Source organism: Bactrocera tryoni, chromosome 4 (assembly GCF_016617805.1).
Source record: "Bactrocera tryoni isolate S06 chromosome 4, CSIRO_BtryS06_freeze2, whole genome shotgun sequence".
NCBI classification, from domain to species: domain Eukaryota; kingdom Metazoa; phylum Arthropoda; class Insecta; order Diptera; family Tephritidae; genus Bactrocera; species Bactrocera tryoni.
The window spans coordinates 19,637,072-19,656,407 of NC_052502.1; the positions used below are offsets into that span (position 1 = coordinate 19,637,072).

General features: G+C 30.9%; 4 protein-coding genes across 4 annotated transcripts; 3 read left to right on the forward strand and 1 right to left on the reverse strand.

Annotated features, from left to right (window-relative positions):
- The first annotated feature begins 4,169 nt into the window (after positions 1 to 4,169).
- On the forward strand, positions 4,170 to 6,111 carry LOC120774797 (zinc finger protein 709-like). The gene is made up of 2 exons (XM_040104589.1): positions 4,170 to 4,660; positions 4,719 to 6,111. Exons 1-2 carry the CDS (start codon positions 4,217 to 4,219, stop codon positions 6,099 to 6,101), a joined length of 1,827 nt encoding a protein of 608 aa, XP_039960523.1. The 5' UTR covers positions 4,170 to 4,216; the 3' UTR covers positions 6,102 to 6,111.
- Positions 6,112 to 6,526: 415 nt separating this feature from the next.
- On the forward strand, positions 6,527 to 8,975 carry LOC120775442 (zinc finger protein 84). The gene is made up of 3 exons (XM_040105628.1): positions 6,527 to 7,147; positions 7,254 to 7,872; positions 7,947 to 8,975. Exons 1-3 carry the CDS (start codon positions 6,641 to 6,643, stop codon positions 8,756 to 8,758), a joined length of 1,938 nt encoding a protein of 645 aa, XP_039961562.1. The 5' UTR covers positions 6,527 to 6,640; the 3' UTR covers positions 8,759 to 8,975.
- A 324-nt stretch (positions 8,976 to 9,299) lies between these two features.
- LOC120775718 (platelet-activating factor acetylhydrolase IB subunit beta homolog) lies at positions 9,300 to 11,061 on the forward strand. Its single transcript, XM_040106030.1, has 4 exons — positions 9,300 to 9,547; positions 9,618 to 9,828; positions 9,995 to 10,117; positions 10,219 to 11,061. The coding sequence occupies exons 1-4, from the start codon at positions 9,486 to 9,488 to the stop codon at positions 10,498 to 10,500; spliced, it is 678 nt and encodes a 225-aa protein (XP_039961964.1). The 5' UTR covers positions 9,300 to 9,485; the 3' UTR covers positions 10,501 to 11,061.
- A 1,346-nt stretch (positions 11,062 to 12,407) lies between these two features.
- Positions 12,408 to 19,267, reverse strand: LOC120774397 (transmembrane protein 41 homolog). The gene is made up of 5 exons (XM_040104015.1): positions 19,177 to 19,267; positions 18,622 to 18,917; positions 18,299 to 18,551; positions 16,365 to 16,493; positions 12,408 to 13,434 (listed from the first exon to the last, which is right to left on the reverse strand). Exons 2-5 carry the CDS (start codon positions 18,689 to 18,691, stop codon positions 12,927 to 12,929), a joined length of 960 nt encoding a protein of 319 aa, XP_039959949.1. The 5' UTR covers positions 18,692 to 18,917; positions 19,177 to 19,267; the 3' UTR covers positions 12,408 to 12,926.
- Between the last annotated feature and the right edge of the window lie 69 nt (positions 19,268 to 19,336).

Genomic DNA, 19,336 nt, shown 5'->3' on the forward strand with positions numbered 1-19,336 from the left:
TATTTTCCCATTTGTTTTTTAAATTCCTTTATTTATTTGTTATTAAATTTTTTTTTTTTTTTATTTTCAAAATTTTTAACTTTTATTTTTAATTGAAATTTGACCAATTTTTTTAGTTTTTATATTTTTATCTTTTAAATTTGGTGGGAAATTTCTTTGTTTTTTTCTCTTTTATTTTTATTTTTTATACGAATTTAATTTTATAAAAAATATTAAGAATTTTTGTTTTAATTTGCAAAAATATAAAATATTTGTTTTTATCTCTTATGATTTTACCATACATATACATTGATATCTGTATTCCATAATGGCAAGTTATGTAAATCTTCATTTTTTATGATTTTTTAAATATTTTTTTCTGTATTATTTTACACAATTAAAAAAATTTTATATAAAAATCAAAAATAATTAATTGAGTTTGAAAATATTTTTTTATTTATTTATTTATTTATTTACTTTGAATTGATTTTGAAAATAATTTTTTGTTTATTTTCCACTTTTTTGGTGAATTTCTCCAGAAAACATTAAGAATTTAATTTAAAAACCTTTTTAATATACCATGTTTTATTTCACAATTTTTCCTCTTTGATTTATAACAAAATAAATAAATAAAAAAGAATATAGAATAACTGTTTTGATTTTGATGAACTTTAAAAAATATCTAAATTGAATTCAACATATTTTTTTTTATTTCCTTATTTACTTTTTTTCTATAAATTATGCTAGACTACATAATTCTATTTAAAACGATTTTAAATACACCATACTTTTATAACTAAACTTTGAATTTTTTAAAATTTTCCTCGATTTAAAAAACAAAACCGATTTAACAAAACATTTTAGTTTAATTTAACAAGAAATTAAATTTGTTTAGCTCTTCTTTATTAAAAAATTTATAATCTCCAAATTTTCATCGCTTTTTTACTTAATTTTTTTCGTTCTTTGCTGCTTTAATATTTGTTGAAACAAATTATGCCAGAAGACATAATCTAATCGGAAGCTTCTAACTTTTATGTCTCTCTTTATTTTAAATTTCGACGAAAAAATTTATATTTTCTTCTGAGGTTTATTTTTAGCACGAACTTGACTTTATAAAAAATATATTTTGAGTTAAAATTTTTTTCTTTACATTTCGTAAAATCAAGTTGCATATTTTCGTCGGGTTTTTATTTTAAACACGAACTTGACTTGAAAAAAAAAATATTTTGAGTTTTGTTGCGAAATTCTTAAATGTCGAATTCATAAGTTTTCTGCATTTTTTTTAGTTAAAAATGTTATTTCGATTTAACGGCCCATAAAAAATAAATAAAAGTCATACATGTATATTTACATATGTACACATACATATGTTTGTATGTTTGATAAAGTTTTCTGAAATCTAAATTGGTATAAATTTAAATTTTTACTTAACGGGCAAAAAACTTCTAATTTTTTAATGAAAAAAAATGAATGGCAAATATAATTATATATATTATTAGTTCCTGATTGCTAACATTTTATATATAAAATAAATGAAATATAATATCTATATTATTCTTAATATATAAATTTATTGAAAATTTTTCTGAAAAAAAATTGGATTAGGTGAATTTAAAAAAAATCCAATTTCTACAAACACATTTTATTGACAATTTAAAATGAATTCAAATGGATTAACTAATTTTTGTAAAAAAAAACATATTTTATTGAAAATTTTAGTAGTGTTAAACAATTATTTACTTTACTTGAAAAATAATGCACCCAATTATTCAGGTTTCTTTTATTGAAATTTTAATAAAAGTACTTGTATTTTCTAAACATACGACATTGGTGCGCCAAAAATCGTGCTTATTTTATTATCGTATTTTTTTTAATTATCTAACAATTTTTGTATATAAAATTTGTAAATTGCGTATTTATAGTATATAATAATAATCATAAAAATAACAAAGTTTCATACTTACTACTCACTCACTTTGTAAAGTTTTCCAAAATTAAGTATGAAATTTTTAATAAAAAAAATAATATTAATTAAAAAAAAAATTAATTTAATATATTTTTTACCATACTTGTACATTGGAAATTAAGAAGAGAACTGATTATATAACTTGTATTTTGTTTTATTATTTTTGGCACATAGGCAAAGTTAAAAAAATATATAAACATATTTGTAAACATATACTTAAATAATTCATATCTACATTTAAGTATTACATATAACTGATCTATTATTATTTAGCTAACAAAGTTTAAGGAATTTGTAAAATAATTATTAATATTAAATATGATTATGCACAATGAATTCATACAAATTTATAACCTACAGTAAAAAAAAATATAAATATATATTATAGTTTGTAATTGTATATGTAAACGTGAACATGTGAATCTGTTGTCTGTCTTACTGTCTACAATATAATAAGGATCACAATTCAATGAGGAATAATGAACTAAGATTAAGTCTAAATGTAAATGCTAAAAAAATAACTGGATAAATATTTTTTAATTAATCTTAGTAAAAGTATAATAATGCGATTACATATATTAGTACATTTGTAGTTATATAAGTTTAAAGTTACTAAATGAAAAAAATTCTAACGCTTAAGAGAATTGAGTTATAGTAAGTAATGAACTATATATTTTAGCGGTACTCATAGAAATACGTACATATATAGCCTGCAACGTATTGGAATATTTGTCATTTTCATCACAAGCTTGTAAAATATGAAACAAATGCAATTGAAAAAATCGGATAAATTAGATATTGAGCATTTGACACAATTTTTATCGTTAATTTAAAACGAAAATGAACATTTTAGGGCAAATCGTACTTGTAAAATAATTATAATGCTACACTTATTAAATCCATTTACGTGTTTTTATGAATACCCTATTATATTACAAATTAATAGTAAATATACATAAATATATACATTTAAAAACCGATATGAAACTTGTTTTCATTTAATTTCACTTACCGGGGAGATAAAGTAGATCGAAATTTCACTGTTGTGGGGTTAAAAGGTTGGTAATGTTGCTGTACTGTTAACCGTGAAAGATTACCTTTTTGCTGAAGTCACGTTATATGCATGCTTATTTGCTGTTGTTGAACCTAATTTAGTTCTTGTTGTTCTAGCGGCAGAATTCTGACAAGTTGACAATGCTTGGCCGACTAAAAATCCGAGTCCATCCCGGTTACGTAGACCCGATTGCCGTGGAAACGGTTGAGCCTAATTTAGTATTGGGATTCGGTGGCGGCAGTCAAAATATGGAAACACTGTTTAGTTTTCAGTTTGGACCTCGACGTTCTAAACATAATTCGAAAAGTACTTTGTGATGGTTCGATAAATCGGGTGCTTTAGGAGTGTCCTCGCACATAGGAATTTACGCCTTACTCTTGCATTTATGTGAAACTGATTAAAGAATATAATTTTACTCGAAAATTATTCTTCGTCGATTTTATGCGACATGGCAGTTGCCCATAGCTTGAGCAAAGCTGTGGCTGGTTTTAGGTAATCAGGTTAGAATACCTTTTGCTTTTTGTTCTATATGATTTACCGCCAGACTTATGTCGGAATTGGATTGTCTGATAACAATACTATCCCTGATACCGACCTGACATGAAGCGTATAATTATTTTTCCAAAGCTTGTAGTTATGTTTCTTTCCTTCTCAAAATAGTTAAATGTAATATTTGCTCTTTTCTTTAGCGAAACCGCCATTTTTAATGATTACGTCGGTAAACTGTCACCTTTGGTAGAATTAACGGAAATAGCGGTTGTCTGCGGAAACAAAGCGTATATGTATTCAAATGGCTGTATATAAAAATGTTAAAAGGCCTGTTTCTTATCTGCCAATTATCAATATTTCGAATTCCTCGTAAGAAACACTTTATGCATGTTTGACAGCAATTTGAGTATTAAATGATTTATATACCTTCACACAGCTTATTTGCTTAATAAACATTTTATCTCATTATATACTTATTTAATTTTGTTTAATTTATTTATTTTTTTTGTCAAAAACAATTTGTATATTATTTTTGAGACAATCTGGCACTACAACACATTGTGGAATGCAACCGTACAAATTTATTAGCTGTCAAAACAATTTGTATTTTTTTATTCTTCGGCAATTTTATAAACAAAAGGACGAAATTCTTATTTAATTTCATATATTGTTATTGGGAATATTTATTATTTTGAAAGAAATTATCGCTTTAAAAATTGTTTGACAAAATGAGTGAAATAACACATGAAAATATGCAATCATTCTGTCGGACGTGCCTTGATGAACTGGGAGACAAGTCATCGCTATTGGGTGAAAAATATAGCATTTATGAGAATGAAGATATCGAAAAACTTGTACTATCGTGCAATTCAACGTCACCAGAAGACTTTGACGATCTACCGCAGTTCATATGCTATAAATGTCATAAAAAATTACAGTCCTTTAATGATTTCCGTGATAAAATTATTCAGTCACATCTCGTTTTAAACAATATTCTAAAAGAGCATAAAGATTCGAGTAGAACTTTCGAAGATGAAAGGTTGTTGGACAGTGGTCAAGGTAGTGAAGACCAACAAGATAATAGTGTGGGAATCTCTGATATTGAAGTTCTTCATGGATATATATACTCAACAAGAAGTCGTGAAAAGCTTCAAAATTGTATAGAAAATACGGTATGAAAAACAATTATGATATCTAAATTTTTGAATACATTTTCAATTCATTTGGCAGGTAGTAAAAATTCTTCAAGACCCTGGCGGTACACACAGTGCTATGAATAAAGATTTTAAAGAGGAAATATTTGATGAAGTTGTTGAAGAAATAGAGATAGATATAAGTGATATTAAAGGAGACCAAAAGACTACATCAGACGATGAAGATACATTGGATGATTTAAAATTTTCGAGAGCAACAAACGTGGAACAAAATGATCAAAGATTTCAATATATAGATACTTCTATTCAAACTACAGATGCGCAACACAATGAATACGAAGACGATTGTGGCAAACCAGGTAGTGGAAATGGTGAATATTCCCCAAGTTTATCAACAACAACAGGGGACACCAACAAAACCAGAATTATAAAGCATAAAATATTTCCTCATAATAAAACGAAGAAACCTGCAAAAAGCGGAGATAGTTCCTTAAGAATGCCACCCGCTAAAAAAAGTAGAAACAATTTTTCTGAAGTGAAATTTCAATGTGAGCAATGTCCTCGACGTTGTGTAACTTGGGAAAATTATGAAGCCCACTTACGTACCCATCAAGGCCTGAAGCCATATGTGTGCAATGAATGCAATCGCAGCTTTAATAGAGCAGCTCATTTCCGTGCCCATGTACGTGAAGATCACGGACCTGTGACACTGCAATATATCTGCTCGTTTGAAGGTTGCGGTAAAATATTCAAGCGTGAAAATACTTATAAAAACCACTACCGTCTTAAACATACAGCAGTTCCTTATGAAAGTCGTGAACCTAAAAGATATGTCTGTGAGGATTGTGGAAGAACATTTAGAAATGTAACCACACTCAAAGAGCATCGCTATAAACACGCACCTGAAGAAGATTACCCTTTTAAATGTGAAGAATGTGGCAAAAGATATCGTTCTAAACGAACTTATAAGGATCATCAATTGCGACATTCCGGCATTAAAAATTATATTTGTACTTATTGTGGCATGAAAAAAACTACACAAAATGAACTACGCGCACACATTAATTACCACACAAAAGAGAAACAATGGCCCTGTCCAAAATGCCCAAGTGTCTTCAACAGTTCTGGGAATCTTGGAATGCATGATCGTATTGTACATAAGGGAATCCGACCCTTTACTTGCAGATTCTGTGATCTCAGTTTTGGCAAACAAGATACTTTGAAACACCACGAAATGAGGCACACTGGTGAAAAACCTCATGGTTGCGTATTATGTGGCAAACGTTTTATACAGATTGTAGCACTTCGAGCGCACATGAAAACCCATAAAAAGGGATCGACACTGAAAGCTATAATTCCCTCGGTCACAGAACAACCTTTTGAAACAATAGTGGAGTCAGCAAAAGAAGAGACGGATTTAGAATTACCAAGCTGCTCGAAAGGTGTTAGTAGTTTTTAATATATTGTTATGAATATTATAATTTTTTACATCTTTGTAAATAAATTGAAAATAATTATTTAAATAAAACAGTGAATTGTTTCCATGCCAAATCAAAACAAATTTTGAAGAAAATTGTTTTGTTTACGCACAGCTGTTTTTAGTTGTTATCCTGTCAATTCAGTTAGTAGACTACTTTGCAACCCTGCTCCATGTTTGCATTTTACTTTTATTTTATGCAACTTTTTGGTACGCAATTTAATAAAAATAATTCAAAAATAACTGGGTGTATTAAAATTGATATTTGCAGAAAATAGAATTTTGGACTATGTATGTGTTAAAGCAAACTATGTTACAAATTAAAAAACCAAACCGGTTTAAAACAACTTATTATTAGCAGCTGATGCAATGATGTCACAACACTGTTTTATTCAGGAAATGTCAAAATAACCAACGCTCAAGAAAAATTCATAGAAAATCGATTATAGTTTTGATATTGACAAATTGTGAACTTTGTGAAAAATAATTATAAAATATAGTAATTGTGAAGCAGTGAAATTATGAATAATCAACTTACGCGCAATAATTTGCAAGAATTTTGTCGAACCTGCTTAAGCAGTTTGCAAAAACGTCGCAGACGTGAGAAGGAGGATACGCCTACTAGTTTTCACCAGCTGAAGGTTAAGGTTAATCAAGGAGATAACGAAAATGATTCTGAAACAAATCATAGTTATAATCTTAGTTTGCTACCGCAATTGCAAAAATTATTCATGTTATTTACTTCCTTGGAAATATCGGAGGATAGTGATGAAGATGCTTACCCACGAAGTCTCTGTCAACTATGCTATGAAAAAATGATTGATTTCCAAGAGTTTCGAAACTTGGCCATTAATTCTGCGGAAGTCTTATACAAAATTGTTAATAGTTTGGATGATGAAATGTCCAAAACTTCTGCTGAAACACCAACGTTTCAAACAATTGAAATTACCAAAGAGATAAAAACGGAGACTGTAGTAAGGGAAAGAAGCTATCAATTCAATGATGATGATGATGATGATGATCAGTTGGTAAGAATATATGGTCTTTTATACGTATGAATATTAAGTTCACTTTTGAAAGTTATTTTAACAGAAAAATATGGTTTTGTTTGTATAATTATTATTTTTAATTTAGCTTTTACCAGAACTAGCTCCATTGATGGAACGACCAATTAAAACAGAACCGGAAAACTATTATAAGTCAGAGTCTGAAACTATATTACCAAATGATGATAATTCGGAAAATTCATCGAATATTGTTGTAAAGCATGAAATTGATTCGGAATACGAGGAAGATAATTCCCTATTCTATGAACGTAATGCATTAAGCGCAGCAGATAACTCTATTAGCGATGATGCAGATGATGAGGAACATGCTTTGAGGAATGGCGCGGCCAATACGTCCAGTATGTCTCTTAATAATTCACCAATAACTGTAGGAGGAAGACAAAGGTTTAGTGCATCCTCCCGTAAACGTGACCGCAACAAAAAGTCATTAAAGTGTCCTCGTTGTGATAAACAAGTCTATAAAAAAGTGTACCTGGACGCTCACATTCGGGCCGTGCATGAAGGATTTGAGAAGCCGTTTCTTTGTTTGGAATGTCAGAAGGACTTCACACGCTACGAACATCTACATACGCATATTCAATCTAAGCATTTAATCAAACAAAGATTTATATGTGGTTTAAATGGCTGCGACGCCGTTTTTAAGTTGAGCAATACCTTGGAGACTCATCGACAAGTCGTACATACAGGTAATCTAAATATTTTACTGAAACCGTATATAATTGTAAATAAGTCGATTGATTGCATTTGTATTTCAATGCAGCTACGTTTTCATACGGCCTACAGGATATGTTAGAACTTCACCAAGCCCAACTGAATGAAGAAGTAGAGATAAATCATATTTGTCAACACTGTTTCAAGACATACAGCTCAAAGCGTGCACTCTCCGAACATTTGAAACGACATGCCCAAATCAAGGATCACGTTTGTAAAGTATGTGGCGTTGCCAAAGTAACGCGCACGGAGTTATTAACGCATATGCGTATACATAAACCGAATCTGGAGAAATTCAAGTGCAGCATTTGTCCGCAGGAATTCAACCATAAGAATGCTATATCTCGCCATGTGCGTGTCGTACACGAGGGCCAAAGACGCTTTCCATGCAGTTTTTGTCCCAAACGTTTTGGTACACGTAATTCGCAAGTATGCCATGAACGTCTACACACTGGCGAACGTCCGTTCAATTGTGAACTCTGTCACAAGCGGTACGCCCAAGTGGAAGGCCTCAAATCCCATATGAAAAGTCATGATAAGAACTTGCGCACACATGTGTGCTCGTTTTGTTCGCAACGTTTTATAACAAGAAAAAATCTAATTGATCACGAAAAGCGTCACCAAAGTGATAAACCCCATATATGTAACACCTGTAGTCGTGGCTTCTTTTCAATTGAAGATCTGGGTGTGCATAAACAGTCGCATACGGAAGAAGAATTGCGTGAGATGGCGCGTAATGAATATGAGTTGTATCAAGACGCTGGCGATAGTCTTGGAGAACACGTAATGGAAACCGAATCAATTAACGAACAAGGCAGCCAGGCTTATATGGGCTATAGTAGTTCGCAGAGTAGCAACTGAATTGCAGACAGATCGTTTGCACTAAATGATTTCGCTTGAACGGATTAATATGGCAATTATTTTGCAAGCACTCCTGAATATTTATGGATGTGTAATTTTTACCACCACTTGCATAAACTAGCTTAGAAAATGTACATACGTATTCACAAACATGAATTGGCTACATTAATTTAAATACAAATATATTTATTAAATTATAAAATTTGGTATATATTTATCTTTCATGGGTTAAAACTTCCGTTTCTTCGTTGTATCAGCAGAGAACGTACATATATTATACGTTCTCTGGTATCAGTACTGTCAGGTGTACGTAACGTACTATAATATGGGAAATCATGTAAAAGTGATGTTTGATGTGAGTTGTTGTTATTGCGCTTTGAAATAAATGTTTCTTTTGCGATACGGTTAATTACCAAGTTACAAAATCGACATTTATTTTTGATTTCCATTAAAATGTCTTTAGCAGGCCCCTAAACTAAAGCTTTTCATTAAAGTACACAGAAACACTATTGTGAATGGTTAGTAAAAAGAAAAGAAGCATTAGATAAACGTCAGACTAGTCTGCCGAATTTCTTTTTTGTAAATTTATTGAAATATTAATTGCCGGAAAAATCTTAAAGAAAGAAACAAAATTTACGAAAACCTTATACGTTTTTCCGAATAATTTTAAGTATATTTAGGTAGTGTGGAAATTATTTCCTTAGCCAAAAACCAAAAAATAAAAAGAATGAACCCCTGTGCTGTGCCCACCCAACACCCGGACGTAGATGGCGACGAACGCTGGATTTGGTATGTTAATTAGTTTCCCAATTAATTGATCCACCCTACATACTTATTGAGTTGTAAATTTTTCGAACAGCATTCATCGCCGATTTATTTCTGAATGTCGTGAAAAGGATCCTGACGTTATATTTCTGGGAGATTGTGTTCTAGAAACACTGCAGGATTCGGAAACATGGAATGAATATTTTGCACCAATGCATTGCCTTAACTTCAGCATACGTGGTGATAGAACGGAAAATGTGCTTTGGCGTGTGGAAAACGGTGAACTGGACAATGTTAAACCGAAGGTGAGTAACAATTTTAAGAAGCTGCAAAGTAGGACGTTAAAATAAAATATGATTAATTTAAACTAAATTAATATTTGTATTTAGCAGTATGGATTTGGATATTCTGTAATTACAACATTTTTTATAACATAATTTTTGGGAATATTATCTCTCTATTCATATGCAGATTGTGGTATTGCATGTGGGCACTAATAATACGGAAAATACGGCTGAGCAGATAGCGGAAGGTATAGTGGAAATTGTGCAAAGAATACGTGCGAAGTTGCCGGACACTTATATCGTATTACCTGTAAGTTAATTTTTAACAAGGTTTATGTAAACAATTGATGTTTATCTTATTTGCACGGCGTAGAATTGTTATCGTTTTTCTAATTTTACACTTAATTTCAGACATTACTGCCTCGCGGTCAGCTACCAAATAAATTGAGAGAGAAAAACGATGCGGTAAATCGAATTGTTAAGGAAAAAGTAATTGGTCTCAATCAGGTGCAAACTGTTTGCATTGATAAGGGTCTGCTGCAAACAGACAACACCATTAGTCATCACGACATGTTCGACTATAAGAATTTGACGAATAGTGGCGCGAAAAAAGCATTCGAGCCGGTTTATGATTTACTCTCGCAGATTTTGAATGAAAATGAACCAGAAAAGGATTTAACGCCATCAGAATAGTTGCATGGATATGCCTATTGGGCCGAAAAGGTCCAATAAACTCTTGTAACTGCATTATCGACATCGGCATCACACAAACGGAACGAAGACTACAAATGCCAGATAAAAGTTTCCTCGGCAGCTTAAAGCGGCAACTGGTCATTTCTTAAAATGCTCACATAAAAAAGCTAATTTATATACAAAAACAAAACTAAAAAAAATCAACAATTATCTCATCACCTAAAATATATTTTATATTATTTATTATATTAATTTAACATGCATGGATTCATATTAGCACTTATATAAGTAAAATTTCCAAAGAGTATGTTGGCCTTTGCGCTTATATGAGAGAAATTTAATTATAATTGCTACTTTTGATAGGAATATGCTTTGCAGAGATCTCAAAATCAATTGTAGAAATGGAAAACGCACATTCCACATCATGTAAAAAATGTAATTGAACAACCAAATTGACCTTTAGCGCCAACATACAAAATCGAAAAAAAAAACAAAAAATATATTATATCTTCCATATTTCATTTAACTGAGTCGCACTATATATGTATTATTTTTATTGAACCATAGATACAATGAATATACTTATTATTTTAAGTTGAAAGTAAATAAAAGCAACATATTTTTTATGCAAAATTTTGAATTCTTTGGTTTACTATACGTATCAGTAGTCCGTATTCGAAACTACGATCATCAAATGCTAGGTTATGATTGTCTAAATAATTGAACTGCACTAAGATATATTCTTTTCAGTCAACCTCATCAATATTTGAGCATGGATTTCTCAAAATAATTAATAATAAAAATATATATATGTATATGAAAATAAAATACAAGCCCAGGAGTCCATATTTAAAAGTACGATAACCAAATGTTAGGTTATGATCGCCCAAATAATTAACACATTTGTAAGAAACATTATTTCTTATCAACCGCAGCCATATTTGAACACTTCTTTAAATTCATATTTATTTTCCCCGAAGAATTTTCTTACAAGAATTAAAAAAATATCATTTCGCGATTATGCAAATTGAAAAAGTTTAAACAATTAATATTATTTCAAGATTTTTGCCATTTAATGAAATTTCTGCTGAAAAGAAAAATTGAAAAAAAAATATATATAAATTCGGAACATTATGGTTTTTCAAAATACTATTTTATTTTGTGGAATAATTTGCACTATATATTATAATATATTACTCGTATTATGGTGTTTAATATAATAATTAATACAAAGCAAATCACTTATAACATTTTAATGCAAATATAAATCATTTCCGGCCTCTAGTACACATCTGGAAGTTATGAAATCGTTTTCGAAAAATTTTTCGCTCGATCTACGATCCGATTATGCATTTATGGCAATTTTAGAGGAGTACTTAGACCAATTTATCTACTAACATTTACACATATTGCATGCTGAGGGGCCACTTAGGTTATATTGACACTTAAATTTAATAAAAATTTTGTATTTAGGAAATTCATTTCACTTGTGGACACACTTTTGAGAATGTCTTTTACATTTTTACATTTACTAGTGCAAAATAAGGTGAAACATTGGAAAGATATTTTAAGCATAGCAAATATGGAATATTACAACTAGTCTAGAGCAATTCATAAAATCATACAGAAAAGAAAATAATAATAATTGGAATCAGGGTTGCAAATAATACATTTAAAAAATAACTGCATTAAAAATTTGAAATAATTTTTATTTAATTCCAAATACCGGATTGAAAAATAAAAAAAAACTTAATGAAACTGAAAAAAATTTTTAACATACAGGATTAAAAAAAAATTTAATCCACAAAACCGAATAAAAAAATGTTTTTTTAATTTTTAATCCCAACCTCAGCATTAAAAATTTTAATTTGGAAAATTTAATCGATGATGTTGAGGTTAAAAATTAGATTTTTAATTTTTGGAATAAAAAAAGATTGCAACCCTGATTGGAATACTGCAAAGCTATGTAAGTGCTAGAGTTTGCAAATAAATAAATTAAAATTTAACTAACTTATATTTTGTAGCAGCTTAAGGTATTATTGGAATAATATACATATACATACATACATACATATGTACATTCAAAGGAAGGAAGCTATATATTGCAGCATTTCATTTGTTTTCCGTTACATATGTGTAACATAGGTGAATTCATAGCATGTACATAGCACTAATATTATTCTATAAAAAAATATCAAAGAATTCAAAAACATATAAAACATACACACATACACGTGCAGCTACGTTGGGTGTTTCTATGTTTTCAGCTTTATATCATTTTCTTAACGCTTAACGCACGCACTTAAATTAATCGACAAAACAACCAATAACACAAAATCACGCATTGTCCATTCCCGTTAGTCGTATTGACTGCGCCGTTCAATAAACCAATCCCCGTTTACCATAGTTTGCGTCCAGACGCCACTTTATTCGACCTTCTTTTTCAGCTTGTTCTTCAGCAAACCCGGCAGCAGTGAGATCAGTGCGCATATCGACAACAATCCCATCGATGTCCAGGAGAATGCGTCGCTGGAGCTGCTCATCTTTTGCAATGTCTTGCCGGCCTGTATGGCAACAATAGACGGCGGTGCCACGCCAAAGAAGGTGCCCAAGGCGAACGTGTACACGGGCACACCGATTACCGGCGATGCCAGGTTGATGAACCAATTCGGCAAGATAGGTGTCATGCGCAGGAAGAGCATATAGTTGAAGAGGCTATCGCGATGTTTCTCCACATGTTTGGACCATTCGTTTGTCTTCTTCGGCCAGAAGTGGCGTATCAGGCGACGACCAACCAAATTCGAGAGGCTGTAGCAAAGTGTGGCGCCCAACGATGAACAGAAGCAGATGAGAAAGAGGGCGATGGGAAACTTGTACAGGAATCCTAACAGTATGGATAGGAATAAAGATCCTGGAATGGCAAAGGTTTGTAGGCTGTTTGCGTGTGTTGAGAAAATTAGTTAAGGAAAACATTGTTGATACGGGAAAATAATAAAAGAAATATAATTCAATCGAAAATTTGAATTATATTATAATAGTAATATTCCAAAGTAATAAAGATATCGATTCGTTAATATTGCCTCTCCCACGAGTTCATGATCGCTAATTTTAGCACCGATAATTCTGTCAAAGTGAATTTGTCTACTTTATTGTGTAAACAGCAAATTCAGCAAATGTCTTTCTCACGGTAATTTACATATTTAAATTATTTTCTGAATTCGATTACTAATCAAGCCAAAGAACGCTTTGGATGTTGAAATGTAATCTAGCTTTAAAAATTTTAAAGTTTATTATATGTATATTGGTATATTCATACATACATATGTATGTATATAGGAAAATATACATCTGTACCATATACATCATATTTCAATTTACAGTGCATGAGCAAACTAATTGATACGATAGCGCATATTTGTAATTATTCAATTTTATATGGCGCAGTACTCACGATCACGTATTACATTACTAAAAACCGATACTTTTTGTGAAAATGAAGAATACATAGTATTTTATAACTATCAGATAATATTTGCACCGCTTTTTTGCTACCTTACTCTATTTATAATAAAAAAAAAGTTAACGTCGTTTAAGCTATAACATCCTTCCTAGGTGCATTTTTTATAGCATAAAGGAGTATAAAAAGATCTTTGGCTTGATTTTGATCGATCAGATTGCAACGTTGGTAATAATCTCTGCTAAATTTCGAGATATCTTGTAAAATAAAAAAGTTTTTCATACAAGGACTTGATTTTGCTCGGTCAGTTGACATATAAATACATACTATACGAAAGTTACTTATATGATATAGTTGTCTGATATCGAAGATTCCGAGATTTATCTACTTTATATGGTATCCGCCTTTTTAGGTCATTTGAACCAACATTAATGTCTCTCTCTCTCTCTTTTATATTTTGATGAAATACTAAAATCTCAACCTGTCACTTTACAGCACAGAGGTTTTTAAGCGCCTCCGATTTAACTTTTTTTGTGGTATTTATCTTGTTATTACATAAATGCATACTCTGCATGAAAAAAATATTATCTCATAGCTAAATTCGAAGCATAATTATCTATTATATATTACATCATATGCACATACACCTCCCGTTAGAATTCATATTTTTTGTTACACACTCACAATTCAGAGATAATAAATAAATAGGCTGATAACGGTTCATTGACATACAAAAGTATGCCGTAACAGAAAAATGTGGAAAGCGATTACTCTCAGCTACGTTTCGGAGATTGCCTGTGTGTGTTTTCACGTGTCTAACCGTTGTGTCATTGGAGATTTTCCAATTCTAATGTTTACCTTAATGTCACTAATGGCATTATCTTGACTTTTTGGCGCCTCGACTTACATATTGATATGTCTTTACGCATGCGCACATGCGCTTAGATATGGCAGACCTTTTCAACGATCGCTTTCATCGTGTGCTGTGGCAACGAAAGGTTACTTTATATGTCTGCACGTACACAAACAAACATAGGTATTAAAATTTTTGATTCGGTATTAGACGAAAGCGTCTGAAAAGGAAAATGAAATATGTATTAAACAATGGCATTAGTGAAGGCAACAACAATGTGGTCGAACGCGACATAAATACAGACGACAAATGTACCTACTAAGATTGAAATTGGGTCAAGGTTGTTGCTTTCTGTTGCTTAGCAGACATGTGCCTTTCGGTTTATTGGCCTCAGTCGCTTTGCGGCGCCGCAACGTCAAAAGAATTAACAAAATTAAAAAAATACATAAGCACGTACGTATATGTATATGTATGTAAACACAATGATACTGTTATGGTTAATTTGTAAAAATCGTGCTCACTTATATAAAAGTACATAGGTATATATGTATGTATACACCGCGACTCGGTGAAAGTACACGTAATCGTTCCCGTTTTTTATACCCTAACAGGTATATTAAGTTCGCCACAAAATTTATAACACCAAGAAGGAAACATCGGAGATCTTATAATATATGTATATACACATATGCAATATAAGTGATCAGCGTGACGAGTTGATTCGATTTAGCTATGTCCATCCGTGTGTATATAGCGAACTAGTCCCTCAGTTTATGGAATATCGATGTGAAATCTTTCAAACGTAATTTTCTCCTCAAAAAACTGCTCATTTGTCAAGAATATTGATAGCGGACTACAAACTGATCGATCAAAATCGAGTTCTTGTATGGAAAACTTTTTATTTGCCAAGATATCTTAATGAAATTTGGCACGAATAATTGTTCAAGTCACGGAAAAATCTGCGAGAAATATAGCACGATTATAGCACATTTGAAGATGTCATACAACTGATCGTTCAAATTTAACTAAGCTTTGTGCTTTTAGTTGTTTATGTATGTATGTATGCACTCTATGTATAGCCAATTTGTGAATTGAATTTTTAAAACGAGATTACGTAACTCTGCTGACAAATTTAAGGTAATTTAATATCCATATATTCAGAGCTTAGACTGAACTTTGGACGTCCACAATGTTTATTTGACTAAGAATAAGAGTGGGGAAGCTAAATTAGCCTAGCACCTAACATAAAAGTTTACATGAAGTGCTATTGAGCGCAAGACTTATGTTATTTATCATAAATATTTTAGTAAATAACGCCTCGCAATGTTGGTGCTATCCAAATTTAATAATAAGTATACATATGTTCGATATACACACACAAGAACCCCCTTCGATTTGGAATTTGTGTATTATTAGAGAGATGTGCGCACGTGGTTATGCATACACAAATATGTATGTACATAGTATATACAAACTGGCATCACAACATAGGTTAAAAATTCCTTGAATTTTGGTCAAACCTTTCGATGACATAAAAATTTTCAAAAAGGATACAATACATAAGCCGTAACGACGCCAAACATCACTTCGAAGTAGTACATGTCCTTGTAACGATCCAAAACCTTGGCTAACATTTTAGCGTCTTGAATGTCACGGGGTATCTTAATGTGCTGCTTCTCCGATCTGCAATAAAAACAACTACAGTTATATATACACATATATATGAAACATTTTTTTCCAGATACAAAAGAACAATGAGAAAGAAATTCAATTTGTATTGCATGTGACTAAGTTGAAACAGAATCGCAAATATGTACACCAAACGAATAGCTACTGTGTACACTAACAAAGCAAATTTAAAAAAATTAATAATAATACATTGTATGTAGATATGTATGTATTTAGGTATGCCAGCCATAACAGCTGAACTTGATTCTGAACAATTTTGAACACAACACTTCAAATTTAATTGAGTGTCAAATAAAATATTTTACGACAAAAGATTATTATACTTGAATATGAAAAGCTGCATCTAATCAAATTACTGATGTGATATATATACTTAACTCTCTTTAGTGTTCTAATTGTACTTCTGCACTGTGTACAAAATATATTTATCTACATATTTTGCTGATTTTTTTCTGCGAAAAGCCACAATAATGGCATATAAGATTTATTCATTGTTTACACACAGACATATGTATACATTACGATGTTTACGCCTGCAAATGTCAATTTCAGTTGGCAGCGTAAAACTGCAATATAATTGCAAAAACAATTTAAGTGTGTGAAAAGTTATTAAGATAGTAAATGGAAAAGTATGGAAAGAAAACGTGGCATTTTGTTGTTGTTACTGGTATTATCGTTCACCATGTAATTTGCTTTTTGCCCTACTAGTATATGGAAAATAAGATATCTTTTTATTTGATTTTGTAAAGAGTCATATTTCCTGCAAATTCAATTCAAGGCGGTTTCTGAATTTCAAGCTATGTGCAGGCTTTGTGATATTATAATCACACGCGCACATATTACCGCCTTAAGTATTAGATTATTTTTTCTGTTACTAACGTTTTTAATAATTTCGAATTAATATTAAGGCTTTAGGATTATTAGCTCATCTCACAGATATTTATGTAGTTAAGTCAGTGGAATTATTTTTATAATTTTGAAGTGATATGTCTAACATTTCTCTATTTTCTTTTAAAATTTTAAATTTTTTTTAACTTTTATGATTAAAACTGTAATTTAAATAATTTCTTGAAAACGAACTATGAACACATATGAATACTAATTTGTAAGAACATAGGGCGTATATAAAATGGAATTTTTGTAGCGGATGTGTTTGTCTACATATTTTCCCATATTTTTGTACATACATATTAGTTTGAACAGGTGCACAACGTACCTATGTCTTCGTACCTACATATATATGTATGTATGTTGTGCATAAATATATATTCTAGCAAAATTACATAGGCCTTAATAGAAAAAAATGCATAGCTTATAATTTTTTTTTTTATAACATTCACTTTCATTTTTAATTACGTTCTTTGCTATATTCAAGTCAGCGTTATCGCCTTCTCACCATCTATTAAAAATATGAATGAACTTTCATTAAAACAACTATTAGTGTTTATATTAGCTCCTTAAAAATTGTCTAACATTGTGCCAACACAGAAGTGGCAAACTATTTGCTGTCAATTATTGAATTACTTTTAAGTGATTGAAAGCAAATTAAATATGTACATACAATCAATTTATCGAAAACATCAAACACTTTACCATTAACGACAGCTTCTTTTATGCAAAATACTTAAATTTAATGCCATTAATATAAAATTCAACCCACAAAGCAACAAATAAAAAGCATACATGCATAAATTTATGTACACATGTGGGAAGCAATAAAGCAACAAAACAGTATACAATTTGTATAATCATTGGCATTGAAGTGATCACCCCATCCACACGTAACATAAACTACTTACTCATTCAATTGGGGAAATATCATGTATACGTAGGCCATTGCGAATAAGCTGGCAATGAAGATCGCTGCCAGTATGACTAGAGATCGTTTTGTTGCATTTCGCTCATCAGCAGACATTGCCTGTTTTTGCATTTTTGGGTGGTTTTGTTTATTTTCCAATGTAACGTTGGATGCCGATTGTGTGGTTGCCGCGTCATTGTCATTGGACGATAAGCGGCCGGAACCGGATTGCATATGTTCAGCGACAGGTATATCTGCAATAAATTAGAGAAATTCATTTAGACATAATTTTTATTTGGACATTCTTTAGAATTCGTAGATTACCTTTTGCAATACTTGTTGTTGCCGACGCCGCAGCAGCAGCTTCAATGAATTGCGTATTTTCAAATTCCATCAATTTGTTTGATAACTACAGCTTTCAATTAAACAATGTTCCACTCGCTCAATAATTTCCGATAGCTTTTAAAACACGCTCTGAATGTGACGATTGACTTTTTTTCTCACACACACTAAATTAGATTTATGTATTTTCTTTGTTTCACTTCTATATTCGATTGTTTCTATTTGTTGATTTCCGTGTTTACCTAATGCTTACCACTTTTAGCAAATCGTTACTGTAACTATCAATGGAACGAATGTAGTTGAAAGGATAATATTATATAGCTCATAGAGAATTATTATTTTATTTAATTATTACACGTTAGTATGTTCGAGATAAATATAATTGTTTGTATGGCACATGTATTTCTCCGTTTTAAAATTTTTGTATACACATTCCAATTGTGTATATTTGATCAATTCAATTTACACTAAAAATTTTATCACTATTTTTATATAATTTAATTCTGCATTATTCAGAACACTAAATATAATTCCAACCACAATTTATGTTACTGTTGTACGCGTGTGCGCCACAAAAATTACACCACAACCCAAACAAATAGAATGAAGTCCAAAAAACGTATGATTGCTGAAATACGATTGTGAAAAATTTGACTAACTTGTCTTCTTCTTATTCGTTATTGTGAACCGTAGTTAC

Excerpts from the sequence above, each read along its gene's own strand:
- LOC120775442 (XM_040105628.1), top strand. The coding sequence starts at position 6,641 with ATGAATAATCAACTTACGCGCAATAATTTGCAAGAATTTTGTCGAACC. Across the intron at positions 7,148-7,253 it reads ATGATGATGATGATCAGTTG|CTTTTACCAGAACTAGCTCC; the intron begins GTAAGAATATAT and ends TTTTTAATTTAG. Across the intron at positions 7,873-7,946 it reads TCGACAAGTCGTACATACAG|CTACGTTTTCATACGGCCTA; the intron begins GTAATCTAAATA and ends ATTTCAATGCAG.
- LOC120774797 (XM_040104589.1), top strand. The coding sequence starts at position 4,217 with ATGAGTGAAATAACACATGAAAATATGCAATCATTCTGTCGGACGTGC. Across the intron at positions 4,661-4,718 it reads AAAATTGTATAGAAAATACG|GTAGTAAAAATTCTTCAAGA; the intron begins GTATGAAAAACA and ends TTCATTTGGCAG.
- LOC120774397 (XM_040104015.1), bottom strand. The coding sequence starts at position 18,691 with ATGGAATTTGAAAATACGCAATTCATTGAAGCTGCTGCTGCGGCGTCG. Across the intron at positions 18,552-18,621 it reads AACAACAAGTATTGCAAAAG|ATATACCTGTCGCTGAACAT; the intron begins GTAATCTACGAA and ends AATTTATTGCAG. Across the intron at positions 16,494-18,298 it reads ATATTTCCCCAATTGAATGA|ATCGGAGAAGCAGCACATTA; the intron begins GTAAGTAGTTTA and ends TTTTTATTGCAG.
- LOC120775718 (XM_040106030.1), top strand. The coding sequence starts at position 9,486 with ATGAACCCCTGTGCTGTGCCCACCCAACACCCGGACGTAGATGGCGAC. Across the intron at positions 9,548-9,617 it reads GGCGACGAACGCTGGATTTG|CATTCATCGCCGATTTATTT; the intron begins GTATGTTAATTA and ends TTTTTCGAACAG. Across the intron at positions 10,118-10,218 it reads ACACTTATATCGTATTACCT|ACATTACTGCCTCGCGGTCA; the intron begins GTAAGTTAATTT and ends ACTTAATTTCAG.